Raw genomic sequence first — 17,435 nt, forward strand, 5'->3', positions numbered from 1 at the left:
TTGGGGGGGGGGGGAAATCTCAGCATCACCTTATGAAAGTATCCCAGGAAATCACCCCATTACCATACTTTTTCTGATTGGGAAGTGGAGAGTTGAAAAAAAGATGAGCATGGCTGGCGTGAAGTAACCCACCAAGCCATGCCAGAGAAATCCAAGTCTCCGGCTACCCTTGGGGCACGCCAGGACAGGCAACTCCCAGGCACACCTCTTCCTACCCTGGGGCCTTGCAAGTTACTTACCATCTCTGGGCTTCCATTTTCTTCTCTGTAAAATGAGGTTAGTAATAGCATCTACTACAGAGGGCTGTTGACAGGATTAAATACATAAGTCCATAAGAGAGGCTTAGGCAGCTGCCTGCCAGCCAGTCATTGCTCCATAAAGAGCGCCCATTCTGTAGTTCTATGCAGCCTTAGGCTGCCTCCCTTCACTACGACACTCCTGCTATCAAACTAGAGGGCTGAACTTTGAGACTTAGGGACAGAGGCATCTGTGGAATTTGCTCCCCTTGCTAATCTGGCAAAGTCAACAAATCATTTCTGTTCAAACCAGAGGAGCCTCTGGAGATGTTAGGTCATGACATTGAATAGCTCCACAGGTGAGGCACTGAGTCCCGGATGGAGGGAGCTTCAGAAAGCAGGAGGTTTCTGAGGGCTGGGGGAAGACTGCTGAGTGTGGAGGGGAAGCAGAATGATGCAGCAGCCACAAGGCTCTTGGGTTGGGGCACTTGGCATGGAACTGAGTGCAGAGGGCCAGGACAGGGGATGTGATGTGGGCCTTTATGACTAGAAAGGAAGGGGACTCGGAGCCTATGAAAAGAACCATTTTCTGTGGTGCTCAGGAAGGGCCTCTCACGGGGGACTTCCTACGCAGGGCTCCAGGCCTTGGCTGCCTTCCCGGGGAAAGGTGGTGTTTGTCGTGGGGATCCTGCACACTGCTCAGCTTCAGTTCAGGGCCTAACGGTGTCTGCCCCTGTCTCTGGCACTGCCGCTCTCTCTGAGCCTTGTTCCGCTGGGAACAAAACGCTCTTTGCTTCAGTCACACACTTCAGATGTCTGAGTGGGAGACAGGGACACCGAGGTCACAGCAGAAGTGGAATAGAGGGGAATAGAAGTTATGAACAATGTCGGAGTAAGGGCAGGGTGCGGGCCACGAAGGGCATGCCCTCATGACGGGACACAGTGGGCTATTTCAAAGAAATGAGCCCTTGGCATGGCCGTTAATGTGGCCCAAAGACTACTGGCAGGCCCCGGCCACAGCTCATGCTCATATGGCTCTTCGGAGCAGCTCCATGTGGTCTAAGGCAAAATCCACCTGGAGAGAAAATTTTCAAAATGATTTTTTTTAAAAAGCACAATCCATGCCCTTTTCCTCTTTTTCTCACCCCCAATCACAAAGCACATTGAAAATCACATCTCAGAAAGCAGCGTGCACCTCCTGACAGCATCTGCCAAGATTTCCGATGAGGCCAATAGAAACGTGTTCCATTTTCACGTTGTTTAATGAATAGATGGAATCTCTGCACACCTGTTCAGGCGCGATGATGGGGACACTATTGCTGGAGGCATTGTGGTGCAAACACAACCTGCCCCCTGCCCATGTCCAGCCCCCCTTCCTCTTTTTTCTCTCTTCACTCTTTATAGTCCTGTGTCTCCCTTCTTCTCATGTTTGCTTTGTCACTCTCACTTTTCCTTTTTTTCCTTCATTTCTTTCCCCACATCAGTGCCCTGCTCAGTTGACAAAAACCTGTGGCATAAAGTGAGGGATTCCTGTCATGACAGGAGAAGGGGCTGCTGAGAAGGCAGAGTGGCCAGGGGCCAGCTGCCAAGATCAGGAGACAGAGGACTCTTTGGGCCCCTCCTCAGAGCCCTGGGGCGTCCTGCTGTACGGGGGCCCTTTCTGACTTCAGCCGAGTCCCAGGAACATCTGCGCCTGCCCCATGTCCAACCTCATCAGCAAGGAATCAAGAGAGACAGCAATGTGGACAGCTAATTCCTGCTAAAGAAACAACAGATGGAAAGGGTTTAATACATTTAACATCCAGGAATATTTTGCATCATAGCTGGATACTTTCTGGGTACATAACTGTTTTATGAGGGAATGAAATTCTAATGTTGGAATATAAGCACAAAAATTTAAAATGAGGGGGCTAAGTTTCAGGGTCAGGAAGAAACTTCCTTGTGTTTTTAAAACCATTCACTCCTTTTTATCAACAAATATTCAGCATCCACTATGTGGCACAGAATAAAATGATTACTAAAGCACATAGATGGAAAAAGTATGATTCCTGCCTTTCAGGGCTCTAAAATCCACCCCAAGGCACCCCAAGTGCTTCTACCCAACCTAAATACAGCTTTCTACCCAACCTAAATACAGCTTTGGTCATGCACCTATCTCTCGTGTGAAGCAGGATGTCTTTGGGAATCCTTCACTGTGGAGTAACTGTATAAAGAAAGGATGGTAGAGACTCCTGCATATCGACCCATTAGTCCATCCACCCATCTGCTCTTCCACACACCCATCCATCTGTTCATCCATTTACCTGTTGATCTACTCATCCATCACTTATCTACCTACTCACTCAACTGTTCACCCATCTACCCTTCCACCTATCCTCCTACCTACCATCCATCTTTTTACCCACCCATGCATCTATCCTTCCAAGCATGTGGTAAGAGGTCAATTATAGCTTAGTGGTGAGCAGGGCACACCTAACCAACTACTGTGGTAGGAAGCCGCGCAAAGACAGTACCCCAGTAGTTGTGTGTAGTGTCCATGCCTGACAATTCACATGTGAATGGTTCCTGAAGACAGGGCTGTGATCTGAGAAACAAAGATACATTTCAAGGGCTGGTAACAAAGGTTTACAGGGAGGTGCCTAAATTTAACCAAGATAGTGTCTACCTTTCTCCCCCGTCTAGGAGAGAGCAGCCCAGGACTGGTGGGCACAGCAGTCAAGCAACAGTGCTTCATGGAAACCTTCTCTGCACCTGGTTCTCACTGTAGCAATTTTCCTCGACATGATGGCCCACTGCATCACAAAGGTGCTGTTCTGAAAATTATTGCTTTCTCCTTGAACATAGGAAAAATAAGATAAATGTTTCAATAGGCAGTTGAAGTTCCCAATGTACTGTCTACCGCCAGATAACCCCCAAATTGGAGGACTCAGTGGAAGTCAATGCCTAAAATGGTTGCCTTGTTCCCCAAATGTTGTATTTCAGCATTTTTCTGTCTGTGGGTTTTCTGACTGATATTTACTCATTTCTAATATCAATTTGAGCTATGTCTTTTTTTTTTAAAGTGCTCCCATCTTTCCATCTGAAAGTCAGGTGGCTGTTACTAGTTGTCTGGAATTAATTTGTCCCTAGCTGAGAAAAGAAATCAGAGACCAGTGGTCAAAGCCCTCCACTGTCTGGTTCCCGAGTCTTACTTTATCACCGAGTCACCAGCTGACATCAGGCAGAGGACTTGGCTTACTGAGTTATCGCCTGTATGCTAAAGAAGAGCAGGCATGGGGTCTGGAGCCAGTGTTGGGAGCCAGGCAGGAGCCAGGAGGAAGGAGCCCTTGTCCTCAACCCAACTCGTGAAATCCTCATTGACTGTAGCACGCTTTTGAGCTTTCCTTTCTTTGTCTCTAATATGAGGGGAGAGGTTATGTGATCTTTAAGGTAGTTTCCAAAACCTGGAATCTCAATTCCACTCACTCTGGCACTTTGCATATTTAATTCAGGGTGTTATTTCTAACAACCCTTTTTTTTCATCCTCTAGATGAAAAAAAAATTCCTCAAATCATCATGACACATGATATGGCATTTTGTACTCGGTTTCACTGTGTTAAAATGTAAATATAGACTTCTGGCCAAGATGGAGGTGTAGGTGGAAACGCTGTGCCTCCTCGCACAACCAAGTTGATGAACAACAAATATTTAAAAACCAGAATACAACCAAAACAGAGAGACAATTAAAATGTACCGAAGTCTGACAACAACGAACCATTCATCCAGACTGGTAAGAGGGGTGGAGTCAGCAGCTGGTGAGCTGGGTCATGCAGGGAAAAGCGGGGACTGACCCAGGGGTGCAGGTGGCGGTTGGCAGAATCCAGGCGCGGGGTGGCAACGGGCAGACCCAGTGAGGGTTCAAGGTGGCTGGCTGACCACGGTCACACATTCGAGTGCAGATAAACCAAGCAAAGGAACAAACAGTGAGACAGACTGCACAATCCAGGGCCTCAGTGCTGGGACATAAAGCCTAAAAGCACCAACTGGAAAAACTTTTGGGGGTCAAGGTGCCAGGAGAGGCTCCCAGGCTCACAGAGAGTTCACTGGAGAGACCCACAGGGTTCTGGAGGGTGCACAATCCCACATATCTGGGAACTAGCACCAGAAGGACCCAATTTGCTTGTGGGAAGCAGCAGAGGGGACCGAAATCCAAGAGAAAGTGGAAAAAATGTCATTGCCCCCTCTGACCCTGCCCCCCACATACAGCATCACAACCCAGCAACCTGGGTTGCCCCACCCTGGTGAACACCTAAGGCTCCACCCCTCATACGTAACAGGTGCAAACAGACCAAAACATTATGGCTCAAGAAGAACAGCTCAAAGCTCCAGAGCCAATACTTCTAAGCGACCAAGAGATAGCCAACCTATTACATGCACAGTTCAAAGCACTGGTGATCAGCATGCTCACAGAACTGGTTGATTTTAGTCACAAATTAAAGGAACAAATGAAGGCTTCACTAAGTGAAATACAGCAAAATGCGCAAGGAAACAATAGTGATGGGAAGGAAACTGGAACTGAAATCAATGGAGTGGACCAGAAGGAAGAAAGAAATGACCAGACAGAAAACAATGAAGAAACAAGAATTCAAAAAAATGAGAAGAGGCTCAGGAACCTCCAGGACATCTTTAAATGTTCCAACATCCGAATTATAGGGGTACCAGAAGGGGAAGACAAAGAGCAACAAGTGGAAAAGTTATTTGAACAAATAACAAAGGAGAACTTCCCCAGTCTGGCAAAGGAAATAGACTTCCATGAAGTCCAGGAAGCTCAGAGAGTCCCAAACAAGTTGAACCCACGGAAGAACACACCAAGGTACATCATAATTATATTAGCCAAGATTAAAATGAAGGAGAGAATTCTAGAAGCAGCAAGAGATAAGGGAACAGTCACCTACAAAGGAGTTCCCATCAGACTGTCAGCAGATTTCTCAAAAGAGACCTTACAGGCAAGAAGGGGCTGGAAAGAAGTATTCCAAGTCATGAAATCCAAAGAGCTACATCCGGGATTGCTCTATCCAGCAAAGCTTTCATTTAGAATGGAAGGGCAGATAAAGTGCTCCTCAGATAAGGTCAAATTCAAGGAGTTCATCATCACCAAGCCCTTACTGTATGAAATGTTAAAGGGACTTATCTAAGAAAAAGATTAAAAAAGATGAACAGTGAAAGGACAGCAAACTCACAGTTATGAAGAACCACACCTAAAACAAAAGCAAACTAAGAGGATAGCTAGATCAGGAGCAGAACCATAGAAATGGAGATCACATGGAGGGTTAGCAACAGGGGAGTGGGAGGAGAAGAAAAGGAGAGAAGGTACAGAGAATAAGTAGCATAGACGGTAGGTAGAAAATAGGGGAGGAGGCAAGAATAGTATGGGAAATATAGAATCTAAAGAACTTGTGACACGTAGTCATAAACTAAAGGGGGGATGGGGGAGGGGGTGTGCAGAGGGGAGGAGAATGAAGGGGGAAATGGGACAACTGTAATGGCATAATCAATAAAACATATTAAAAATGTAAATATAATAGAAGCTACAGTGGTTACTAGAATGATGGAATTGAAGTAACACATTCTACTTCTTCATCTTTAAAATCGCTGTGCTATCATTGTTTCAAATTTTTGGTTCAAATGCAAGATTCTGCAGTACCTTAGGGTTGGAGACATGCCTGTGCTGGGAATAAGCTCAGACAATTCCAACTGGATATGAACTTAAAATGTGCGCATCTGAGACCACATATATCTGGGTCAGCTGTATATAGAGTTCCCAGGATTAATTTGCATATGGAATGCAATGTCTATTAAAAAATAAATGGTAAAAATGTGCTAAGTTAAACCTTACATATATATTAAGACTCAACAGTAACTACAGATGCTTAGAACTTAGACCAAAGGATTTGGGGGAGGGAACATTGTTTTTATCATCAACATTGTTTAGAGTTGTCATGGTGATAATGAAAAAGCAGACCAGTATTGAGTCAGTTTTATCATTTAGAAACCTTCTGAATTGTGCAATAATTTTAGATTTATGGGAGAGTTTTAACACTAGTATAGACAGTCCCCTTACACATTTCACTCAATTTCTATAACCATGGTACATTTATCAAAACACAGAAATTAACACAGATACAACACTATTAAGCAAACAACAGACTTTATTTGGATTTTAGCAGTATTTCCACTATGGCCCTCTTTCTGTTTCGGGATTCAGTGCAGGACACAACATTGCCTTTCGAGGTTTATTATTGTTTTAAGATTCTTTACAGATCATGCAAGCCCCTGGTCCTGCCCCCATGGTTGCCACTCCCACCGCCTTGCCCCTGGTATGCCACCCATTGCACTGAACCACTGTGGTACCAGGGGCAGGAACATCTGATGGCCGTGAAGTTTCATCCTCTTGTGAGAGGTGCCGTTGCACGTGCTGGACCATCAGAGCACACTCCGCTTTGGCAAGCTGGGGACCCTTCAGCCAGACACTCCGGCAGTGCCTGTTGTGTTGGTGGCATTTGTGAGGCTCATGGGCCTAGTGCATGGAAACAAGAAAGCAAGGTTTGTTTGTGGCAAAAATGTTGTGAATCCTGTGAGGCAAAGAAGCAAAAGTATAGAGTAAAAAGCCTTGAAAAAAAAAATCACAGTGCCTAAGCATCAGGACGCCTGCTCCACACCAATTTTCCTTATTTGTTGCTATGAAAAAAATTTTTTTAATAATAAATATTTACTAAATCCTACTATATTTCAGGTGCTGTTCTAGGCCCAAAACAAAGACCCCTTCGTTTGGAGCTGGAGTTCTAGCAGGATAGAACTGAGTAAGGTTTCATTGCTGGGTGTGGCGCACATGTGTGGAGCAACGAGTGCACAAGGACAAGTTCACATTCAACCCTACAGTGTGCTTCCAGCAGCCGCCGTTGGAACTTGTAGATATTAATTACATCTTCAGTTGGCCAAAAACTTAGTTTTTTCCATAAGATGGCTACAGCAGTGCTTGGTGGTCTTTAACTTCCTTTGAAACAGTTTTGTTAGATTGTATTGTGACAGCTGTCATAACAGTGTGAATTAAAAAACTTATAAAAATCCGTGAATTCTTGTGCAGCCATTTTAATATTGAAGATGGAAGAGAATATGTAACATTTTTGGCTTATTATGCTTTATTATTTCAAGAAAGGTAAAAACACAACTCAACACAAAAAAAGATTTGTGCAGTGTATAGAGAAGGTGCTGTGACCGATCGAAGATGTCAAAAGTGGTTTGTGAAGTTTCTTGGTACTGTTGACACTTTGGCCAAATAATTCTTTGCTGTGGGGCTGTCTTACACGTTGGAAGATGTTTAGCAGCACCCCTGGCCTCTACCTGCTAGAAGTTGATAGTGGGACTTAGCCAATGTATTCAAAATATCCAAATCAATAAACTTAATGGTGAAAGTGAAAAATGTGTCTTTTATTTTATGGAAAAAACCATATGGACTTTTTGGCCAACCCAATACATTTATTTCTGAGAATTCTTACAGTAATTGTGTCATTAGAATTTTTTCAGGTAAGGAGTAACTCAGGGGTAGTAAGAATCTTCAAAAAAGGCTGGAACTCTCTCCAGTCCTTCTGAGGATGCCTTCCTGGTGAAGTTAATCCCATCATGCCAGTTCCACTCACCTTGCTGATGACTGTTTTAGGAATGGTCTTGTGGTGCTATTATGGCCAGTGAGGTGTGAGGGGATTCCAGGGTTTCTGGGAAAGTCTTCTTTATACTTCAAAATGCTCCTCTTCTTCTCGTCTGATGTTGGGTCTTGTATGAACGATGGAGTGCCTGGAGCTGCTGCAGCCACTTTGTAACCATGAGGGACAAGCCTGTGACAAAAGCAAATACAAAGTGACAAAGTGGAAGCACCTTAAGATGCTAGTCTTTGATGAATCAATCACTTATCCCTGGGAATGACCTAACTCGGGGCATCATGTTATGTGAGAAAATACATTTTTCACTTTGAGGGATAGTGGTCACATTTATGCCAACCACAGCACTGCATCTCTTACTCCGTCACTCAGGCAACCAACACTTGATGAGAACACACCACGTGGGACACTTTGTGCTGCTGGAATGTAAGTGCGAGTGGATGGATTCCTGCCCTGACGGGTCACACCGTCCAAAAGAGGGGTGAAAGGGACAGATAAATGCAGGAGAACCTGCTGCTACCTGAGAGGCGTGCACAAGATGCTGTGTGCATGCCTCCAACCTAGTGCTTTGAAGACAGCTTTGCAAGGGAAGTGGTACACAGTCTTTCTCTTGAAGGACGGTTACCTTTTAGACAAAGGGATATGGAACATGGGCCCCGTGAGTGGAAGACAGATACGGAGAGAGGCAGACGGTGCCTACCTCATCAGTGCCACGCTTTAGGAAGCCTGAAAGGCTATAGTATGGTCCAGCCAAAGGAACCCAGTGCTGACCTGCTGGTCTGAGTCCTGGTTCAGTTACCCACTAATTATGTGGCTCTTGGTCATTCATGTGTCTCAGAACAGCTTCAAGAAGGGGTTGGTAATAACTGTCTTGCCTCCCTCACAGGGCAACCATAAATACAAAATAAACGTGAGAGGTTATTATCTCCTCCACCTCTAGACATAACTTATGCTCACCCATTCCTAGGTGCCTGCCCAGCCTCTGAGGAATTTTCTTTTCTCCTGTTGTTGAAGCTGCCCTCTAGTCTCCTCCTTAGTTTTATCAGTGATCTCCTATATTTCCAGCATTTTATAGATTTTGTTCATTTATTTTTAGAGAATGGGGGAGGGAGAAAGAGACAGAGAGAAATATTGATTGGTTGCTCGCAGCACCCCCCACCACGGACCTGGACCGCCACCCAGGCATGTACCCAGACTGGGAATCGAACCAATGACCTTACAGTTGGCAGGCTAGTGTTCAGTCTACTGAGGTACACCAGCCAGGGCTGTATTTTCAGTATTTCAAATCCTCTCTTCCTCTCTCCTGAGTGTTTCTTCCCTGTCTCCAAACATGCACCAATCTCAGAAAATAAATATATGTAATTTTAAGATCTTTCCTTAAATCTTCTATATCCCCACAAATGTCAGTTATTTTCTTTTTCTCACCAAACTTCTTAAAAGAATAGACTGTTTTCTCTCCTCCTTTTCTAGTCTTCTACCCCCTGGTAAGCCCATTCCAATGTCCAATTAAAAGTGGGCTCTTAGCCTTGGCTGCTGTGGCTCAATGGATTGAGTGCAAGCTGATAACTGAAGAGTTGCTGTTTGATTCCCAGTCAGGGCACATGCCTGGGTTGTGGGCCAGGTCCCTAGTGAGGGGCACATGAGAGGCAACCACACATTGATGTTTCTTTCCCTGCTTTCCCCTCTCTAAAAATAAATTAAAGGAAAAAAAGAGTGGGCTCTTAAAGGCCATGATGTCTACGCATAAGGCTTCGTCTTGTTCTCATCCTACCTGACCTCCGTTGTGAGATGCATGTGTCATGCTTTCCTCCACCCCACCTTTTCCTCCTCCTTCCGTTGCAGGATTATGTTGACCTCAGTTTTTTTCTTCCCCCTCCTTCAGCACACTCTCCAGGGAACACTTACTTAAGCGCATGGCTTTCGCAGTCCCACTGTAGATGAACCATGAATATATTTAATCCTGGTTTTCCCTCCTTAAATCGAATCCAGCAGTTTCGAGCTGAGTTGTCGAAGTGTTCATTTGGATGTCTTATGACTCCACTCCTCAGTCTCAGCTGGGTCAAAGCTGAGTCTGGCTTCTTCTTCTCTTTTGCATCATTTATATCACTCCCTACATATACCAGCCTAAAATTCTGACCCCTCCAACTCCTGTATTTCTTACTGTAAAGCCAAATCCAATTAATTAACCCTTGAAATGTCTCTGAAATAATTCATCTCTTTTTGATTCTTATCAAACTATTCTTTGTGAAGTGTTCATTTCTTTTTTACTGGACTGGTATAATAGTTTCTCAAGTGGTCTTCCTGATATCACTCTTTAAATAAAAATGATTTTTCATATTTCTGATAATTCTCTCTCTACAAACAGATTTGGTCATGATTAAAAACTACCCATTCCTTCCCATTGTTGGCAGAATAAATTCACAATTCTTTAAAAAATTGTTTTCAGCTTTTTGAGTTATAATTGACAAAACTGTAAGATTATTTAAAATATACAACATGATGATTTGATAATATGTATACAATGAAATTCACAATTCTTTAGCATTACATTCAGAAGCCATCACAATCCTGAACTCTTCATAATTCACCTCCAACCTCTCTTCTGCATCGTCAGTAAAATCCTTCTAGATAAAGGTTCAACTCAAATATCCCCTTCCCTATACTCCAGACAGAATTAAGTTACCTTTGTTTGCATTCATAGCTTATATGCTTCAAGTTGTTCTTAGATTCACCATCATCACACTAAATTGTAATGATGCCTCCGTTTCTTCTAAAAGATTATAAGCTCCATGAGGGTTATTAATTACCTCTAGTTGCATAACATAGGACAACAGGATTTATCAACTTAAACCAGCAAACACTGACTATCTCACCATTGTTCTTTGTCAGGAATTTAGTAGGAGTGGCCTACCTGGCTAGTTCTGGCTCAGGGTCTCTCATCGCTTTGTAACCAGCAGGTCAGCTGGGTCTGCAGTCATCTGAAGGTCTGACTGGAGCTGGGGGATCAGCTGCCACGATAGCTCACTCGCACACCTGGATTTAGTGCTGGTTGTTGTCGGGAGGCCCCAGTTCCATGCCATCAGGATGTCTTCATTAAGCTGCTTGAGCATCCTTACAAGATGGTAGCTGGTTTCCCCAGAGCAAGTGATCCAACTGAAGAGGAGAAAAACCAAAATGCCTTTTATGACCTAGTCTTGGAAACTGTACCATCAAAACGTATCCCATATTCCATTTGTTAGCAGTGAGCTACTAAGTCCAGGCCACACTTAAGGGGGTGGGAGATTATTTGCCACCCCTTGAATGGAGGAGTATCAAACAGCTTGAGGACATGTCTTAAAACCATTCCACGATTGTCTCTTATCTTTCTGTTTCTGGTAACTAGCACAGTGTCTGGCACTTAGTGGGTACTCAATAAATGTTTCTAATACAATGACATGCTACAGGGGAAAGTATTGACGGAAGGCCATCCATGGGTAACAAGTGTGGGCCAGGTAAAGGATGGCGGAGGTGGGAGATGGTGGGAGACGCCCTGAGGTAAAATTCATTAGCTCCGTGACTGATTGGATGCGAGGGGTGGAGAAGAGATCCATTTTGGGTTGAAGATGGTTTTAAAACTAGGACTTCGAGGTGGTTGTGATGGCTGAAGTAGGCATTTATACTTCTTCCACAGGGTTTCAAGGCAGTGAAGTATCAGACCACGTGTCTGAGAACCCTGTGTCTAATTGTTCAATTGTACCTGAAAGTGCCCAGGACTGGCAGTCACAGAGCACAGATTAAGCCATTCCCTTCACTTGAGGTTTCTCGTTTATAAATGTGGAGGTGTAATACCCAACTATCTCAAGGCGTTTAGCCTAAAGTCATCGTTCAGAGGTCAACATCCCATTTTTTGCAAAAAATTCCCACCACGACATCTTTTACAAATGGTCTTGTGGAAACACTAGGTAACTATTAGGTTGAATTGTCTGAAATGCTGGTATTCCAGTTTTCATCTATAATGAAACCAATTTCATAAGGTTCAACCTAATCAATTGGCTGCAGTTTGAAAATTTGAATACTGAGGAATGGAATGGAGAAATAAAATGGAGTCACTATAGTCAAACTGCTAAATTACTAAAATGAAGTAATTTATTTTTCACATTGAGGTACGAGAAAAGGATTTTATTCTTGTTTAAACTAGCCTGGGAATTTAAACTTTTGATCATTCCAGTCCTGCACCATTGCCTGGATTATACATCAGACCTGGAGAACTGTGGAAACAATATTCACATATCCAGCCCATTTGACATTCATTATCCAGCCCGCCTGCCATCTAGAAGATTACCATTTTGGATTAAAACCAGAGGCAGGACTGATTTGTCTCAAGAATGTACTTTTTACCCTTAAGAACCCTCAGCTTTTCTTTCTTCTTGGAGAACATTCTGGGTATTGCCCAGTTGTGTTTCTGATTTGCAAGCCCTAAGACCCTTGAATAAATCTTTTTCATTTATTTCTAGACAAAGCCCCGATTCATTTAAGCTCAGCTGAAAACACCTATTCATAGGTGGAAAATTGAGATGCTCCAGAGTTCTTGATCTATTTCTGATAACACTGAGGTCCAACTTTAAGAAAGGTCAGTTTTTTAAATATTATTTTTAGAGAAAGGGGGAGGGAGAAAGAGGAGAGAAACATCAATGTATGGTCGCCTCTCATATGATCCCAAATGGGGACCTTAACCCAGGCATGTGCCCTGACTGGGGATTGAACCAATAACCCTTTGGTTCATAGGTCAGCACTCATCCACTGAGCCACAACAGTCAGGCTAAGAAAGGTCAGTCCTGAAGATAAATGAAGGTTAGTCCACATTTCCATGTGGACTCACATGGGTATCATATTCCCATTCCCTTAAGTTATTTAAAGGAATTACAGACCAACAACTGCTAAATACTAAAGAGTCAAGAAACTTTAATAAGATGTGAAATTTATCTAGGAACCCTAGATAAGTTCAGTGTCAATCACATTTCATACGGTGTCATTTTTAAGAAATCATATTTACTTACAAGTGAAATAACTATAGACCTAATAAAGAGTGAATAAGAATAGTTTTGGGTTTTTTTTTCGTTGTTGACAACTAAAAAGTGATTAGTTGACTCCATTACTGGTGGAAACCAATTATTTGTCAATATAAATTAATTTATTAAAAATACCTCTTGTGCTATTACTTTTAAAAGATTACTTTTAAAACTGAGTATTAGCCCTGGTGAGGTAGCTACTGTTATTTGGAGAGTCCTCCCCTTACGCCAAGGTTGCAGGTTCCATCTCTGGTCAGGCAGGGCACATACAAGCAGTAAACAATGCATGCATAAATAAGTGGAACGACAAATTCAAATTAATAAAAAATGAAAATAAAACTTATTTAACTCTCAATGAGAAAGTTCTTCAGTATTTATTCTTCCATTTCTACATATCAATTAATACTGAAGGTAGACTCTGGGGAAGACGTGTAAAACGAATTTACAATAGCGCACGGGTTTCAAAAGAGCGAGCAACAATGCACGCATCGACTCCCCGCCTCCCACCCCCCAATTTGGAACCAAGGCTCCCGAAGTGCAGGGTCTTTTTTGTTTGTTTTCGGCTTAATCCCAGCAATATGAATCATGCCTAACCCACTGCAAGGTCTCAATAAGTACTCCATCAACCGTTCTTGCAGCGTGCAGTGGTCAGCTAGAAGGCCAGCACGCAGTTTCCTCCTCCACTGAACCTGCGCGGCTCTCAGCGCCCCACGGCCACAGCTTGCACCCCAGGGAATATCCGGCTGCCCGCGCCCGCCCGGGCCTTCCTTTTCCGCGGAGGAAGGAGCGGGCGTCGGGAGTGGGAAACTCGGGCCCACTTCCTGTCCGGGCAGGACAGGGCCCGGCGTCCGCGTGCCCTGCGGCCTGCTGGGTGGGCGCCTGGAGTGGCCCAGCTGCAACACTAAGAATGCAGCGGGGTGCGGCGCGGGCGAGCAGCGACGGGGCCCGGGGCGAGGGGAACCCGGAGCGACGAGTGCCAGGAACAAGAGGGACCTTGGCCGAGCCCGCCGGCCCCGCCCCGGCAGCGTCTCCGGCGGCGTGGGGGTTAAGTGCACAGGGGGCGGGGCCGACTCGAGCCGGCGCTCGGAGAGGGGGCAGCTAGTTGGGAGGGGGCAGCGGCCGGGGGCGGTTCCGGGGCCGGGGGCGGTCCGAGGAAGGGGGCGGGCCCCGAAGTTGTTGGGCGCTAGGCCGGCTGGCGGGAGGGCGAGCGGGCTGCGGGCCGGCGGGCGGACCGGGCCGGGGCTGGAGAAGTTTGCGCGGCGGCTTGTGAGCGCAGGGTGAGGGCCCGGCCGGCCGCTGCGCGCCCGCTGCCATGGCTTTCCGCAGGAGAACGAAAAGTTACCCACTCTTCAGCCAGGAGTTCGTCATCCACAACCATGCGGACATCGGCTTCTGCCTTGTGCTCTGCGTCCTCATAGGGCTTATGTTCGAGGTGAGCGAGATCTGGGAGGGGGTACCCTTTCTCGTGCGCAGCCCGGCGTACCCCTGCAGGTCCCTGGGGTCCTCCTCTGATCTGGGGCGCGGGGCTGCCATGTACGTTATCTGCACCCCGGCTTTGTACACTGTACCCGCCTTGGTCTCCAAGTCAGCCCACACAACCCCCCCACCCCCCGCTCCCAGCTCCGCTCCTTGCCAGCGGTGCCCTGCTCAGCCACCCCTTTGGGCACCTACCATATCCTGCAGCTCTCTCTGCAGCCCTGAATCCTAAGCCTGGCCTCGAACCAACCGCAGTGCTGCCACCCTGGCCCGAACAGTGGGGTTTCCTCTCTGGTGTCCGGGAGCCAAGCCCGGAGACTCCCAGACCCGGAGTCATTGCACAACTATGTCCCTCTCCCAAGCGGTGGCTGCCACCTCTTCTGGGCTTTTCCAGAGGGAGGGATCCCGACCCTTTCCCATCTCCCATCTGATTTTTTGGGCCTTTTGCATCTTCACGTGTGGCCTTGGCCCCATCCCAGCAGTGTCCTCCCGCCTACCCCACCTTTTTCCCCTTGCCTAAGGGCCAGTTTTTATGTTACCCATTATCACTCTGGATTATTTCTTTAGTTCCATCTGTGGTGGACCCAGAGCTTTTCCCCGTTACAGGGCCAAGGAGAGGGACGGGATAACCTGTGCTTTTAGGGACAAGTTGATTCTCTCATAGCTTCTCTCATAGCTGGGCATAGGGGGAAGAGGTTGGGGGTCCTACCACTGCCCCTCCCCCACCTCCCCAGCACTGCTTGGTGCGGGCCTTACAGAGCAGGGACTTGCAGTAAGCCCCTCTGCCCAGGATCTGATGGGAAGGACTCTCTACACCTAAGAGAGATCGAGAAAAACGTGATATGCAAAAGTTAGAAGAACTGGAGGAAAGTTACCGTAATAGGGCTTACTGTGGTATATCTTGGCTGGAGTGAGATAGTGACACTCCCCTCACTCTCAGTATGGTCTCCAATGAGGCAGGGCCTTGTCCTCCATTCTGGGTAGGGTCGCTTATCTGCAATCTCAGGAATGGGTTAGGAAGCTATAACCATTTGTAAACTGCCTTGAAGATGGAGGATTCTAGCAGGGCTAATTTCTCCTGTGTTTCTGAGTCTCTGTGCTTGTCCTCTCCTCTCTAAGGATGACAAGGGTTCTAACTGGCCCGTGAAGCTGCCCTCAAGCTGGGGACATTTTTGTGATGGCTGAGTCTGGGTTAGATGTGTGAATGTGCTCTTGTCTGGGCTTCTGGGTCTCTAGGAAATACACCTGAGACTAGGATTGGGGTCTGCACACCAGCTTTTGGTAGTTCTCTTTTACTTCTGTCCTTCCCTCCTTCCTCCCACCCCTACTGCTTTCATGGTATATTGGAAAGGGCTTTAGCTAGGGTCGTCTCTATGTCCCAGTCTTTGCCTTGTCACTAGACTGATTAGAACAAACAAACAAAAAACAACTGACTGCAACCTCAGTTTCCCCATCATTGAAGAGGTTAGTAAAACCCATCTTCCGCATGGGGTTAGTGTAAGGTTTGACATCTTATAAGAAACAAAAGCCACAGTAGATTCTACAAATGTGAATAGAAGTCAGTTGTTCCTGTTATTATTTAACATAATAATAGCTTAATGAAATAAGAGAGCCAATACCCTCTGTCCTATTTGTGTCTGTTTGCCGTCCTCCATTCTAAGAGGCCTCCCAGTGCCATGTCACCAGTCTTGGAGGGTGTGGTTGGAAAGACACACGTGACAGCTGTAGCCCTCATAGCCCCACGCTGCAGCCAGTGAAGTCCCTTGCATAGGCTTGTGGCTCTCTTGGCTGGGTTTCTGGCATTTGTTAAGGTTTGTGGCTCTACCTGCTGCCTCAAAAGGAGTTGCCTTGTGTTTGAGCTTAGTACCTCCTGCCCTCCCTGCCTCTAGTCTTGGAAAGTCCTATGTATTAAATCTGGAACTCTGGGAGTTGAAAAGTGGTAGGAGCCCTTAACCCCCAGCACCTGACAGAAGGTGGGGGGACCTTCCTCTTCTCTGCTTCAGATTGGACTGGGGAATGTGGAAGGGACCTTGGCCGAAGTGCCTGCAAGGCTTCCTCCCACCTTAGCGCTATTGAAACTTAGACCTCCACCTCCGAGCTTACAGGGCAGGAGTCTCCCTTTCTGGGAGGTGCATTGTGGGATTGCTGGTGTGTGCTGGTCTTGGAGGGGGGGGGCTGTGCATCCTGTTTTATGGAGGATGCGTGTTCTGCTGTGCTAGGTACAGAGTAGATCTTCATCGTCTATACCTACCAACTGACTCTACGCAGGGATAGGTATTTTGGGGGGACTAAGATTTTTAGAACTCTGCTGTCCCTACCAGCTGAGAGCAGAAACAACTCCGTTACTTTTAGGGACCTTAGAGAAACACATGTGGGCATCTTCACATCTGGAGTAAAGCTGGGGGTGGCACCTCATAACCCAGCCCAGGACTTAGTAGATATCACTTAGAGTCTTCTGGGTCGTCCCCTGGAGGTGTGGTGTGTCTGCGTCTGTATGTAGGGGTGCACATGGGGGGAAGTCCTGCGCTTAACACTTTTTCCAGGAAGTGTGGAGAGGAAGTGGAAAGGGAAGGGGAAGACAGAGAGAGAGAGAGAGGACAGCAGGCTCTTGGATTTCTAACTTGGGCATGGCTAGGGTTCCTTCATTCAGAAGGTGAGTTCAGGAAACTCATTTATAATTCTTCTCACAGAAAGTCTGCTGGCCACTCCTCCTGCTGGGGTCCCCTGCCCAGTCTCTGCCCGGTTAGCTGGGCCCCTCTCCCCACCCAGGCATGTCCAGCCCATGTGTCCTAACTGGTCTCCATCTCATTCCTGCCTTTCCCTTTCCCCAACTGACTCATCAGCTGGCCATCATTCAGAGCGGTTTCGTTCTCCCCTCAGGGACCCCAGGACTTCAGTTCTGTCCCCTGGAGATGATGATGACTCCAAATTCCTTCCCTTGGGGTCACTTCCTTTTGGGAATACACATGAAAGGGTGACTC

At 46.3% G+C, this 17,435-nt stretch overlaps 1 protein-coding gene and 1 long non-coding RNA gene across 2 annotated transcripts in view; one reads left to right on the forward strand and one right to left on the reverse strand.

Annotated features, from left to right (window-relative positions):
- Positions 1-6,406: 6,406 nt before the first annotated feature.
- LOC119059759 (uncharacterized) lies at positions 6,407-14,029 on the reverse strand. Its single transcript, XR_005084454.2, has 4 exons — positions 13,573-14,029; positions 10,842-11,083; positions 7,913-8,107; positions 6,407-6,792 (listed from the first exon to the last, which is right to left on the reverse strand). It is a non-coding gene; the product is annotated as an uncharacterized LOC119059759 (long non-coding RNA).
- A 121-nt stretch (positions 14,030-14,150) lies between these two features.
- Positions 14,151-17,435, forward strand: part of TRAM2 (translocation associated membrane protein 2) — a 74,297-nt gene continuing 71,012 nt past the window's right edge. The window contains exon 1 of the mRNA XM_037159575.2: positions 14,151-14,410. Within this exon, the coding sequence (XP_037015470.1) occupies positions 14,291-14,410 (120 nt within the window). The 5' untranslated portion in view covers positions 14,151-14,290. The remainder of the gene's footprint in view (positions 14,411-17,435) is intronic.

Source organism: Artibeus jamaicensis, unplaced genomic scaffold (assembly GCF_021234435.1).
Source record: "Artibeus jamaicensis isolate MK-2021 breed Jamaican fruit bat unplaced genomic scaffold, CSHL_Jam_final contig_484, whole genome shotgun sequence".
NCBI classification, from domain to species: Eukaryota; Metazoa; Chordata; class Mammalia; order Chiroptera; family Phyllostomidae; genus Artibeus; species Artibeus jamaicensis.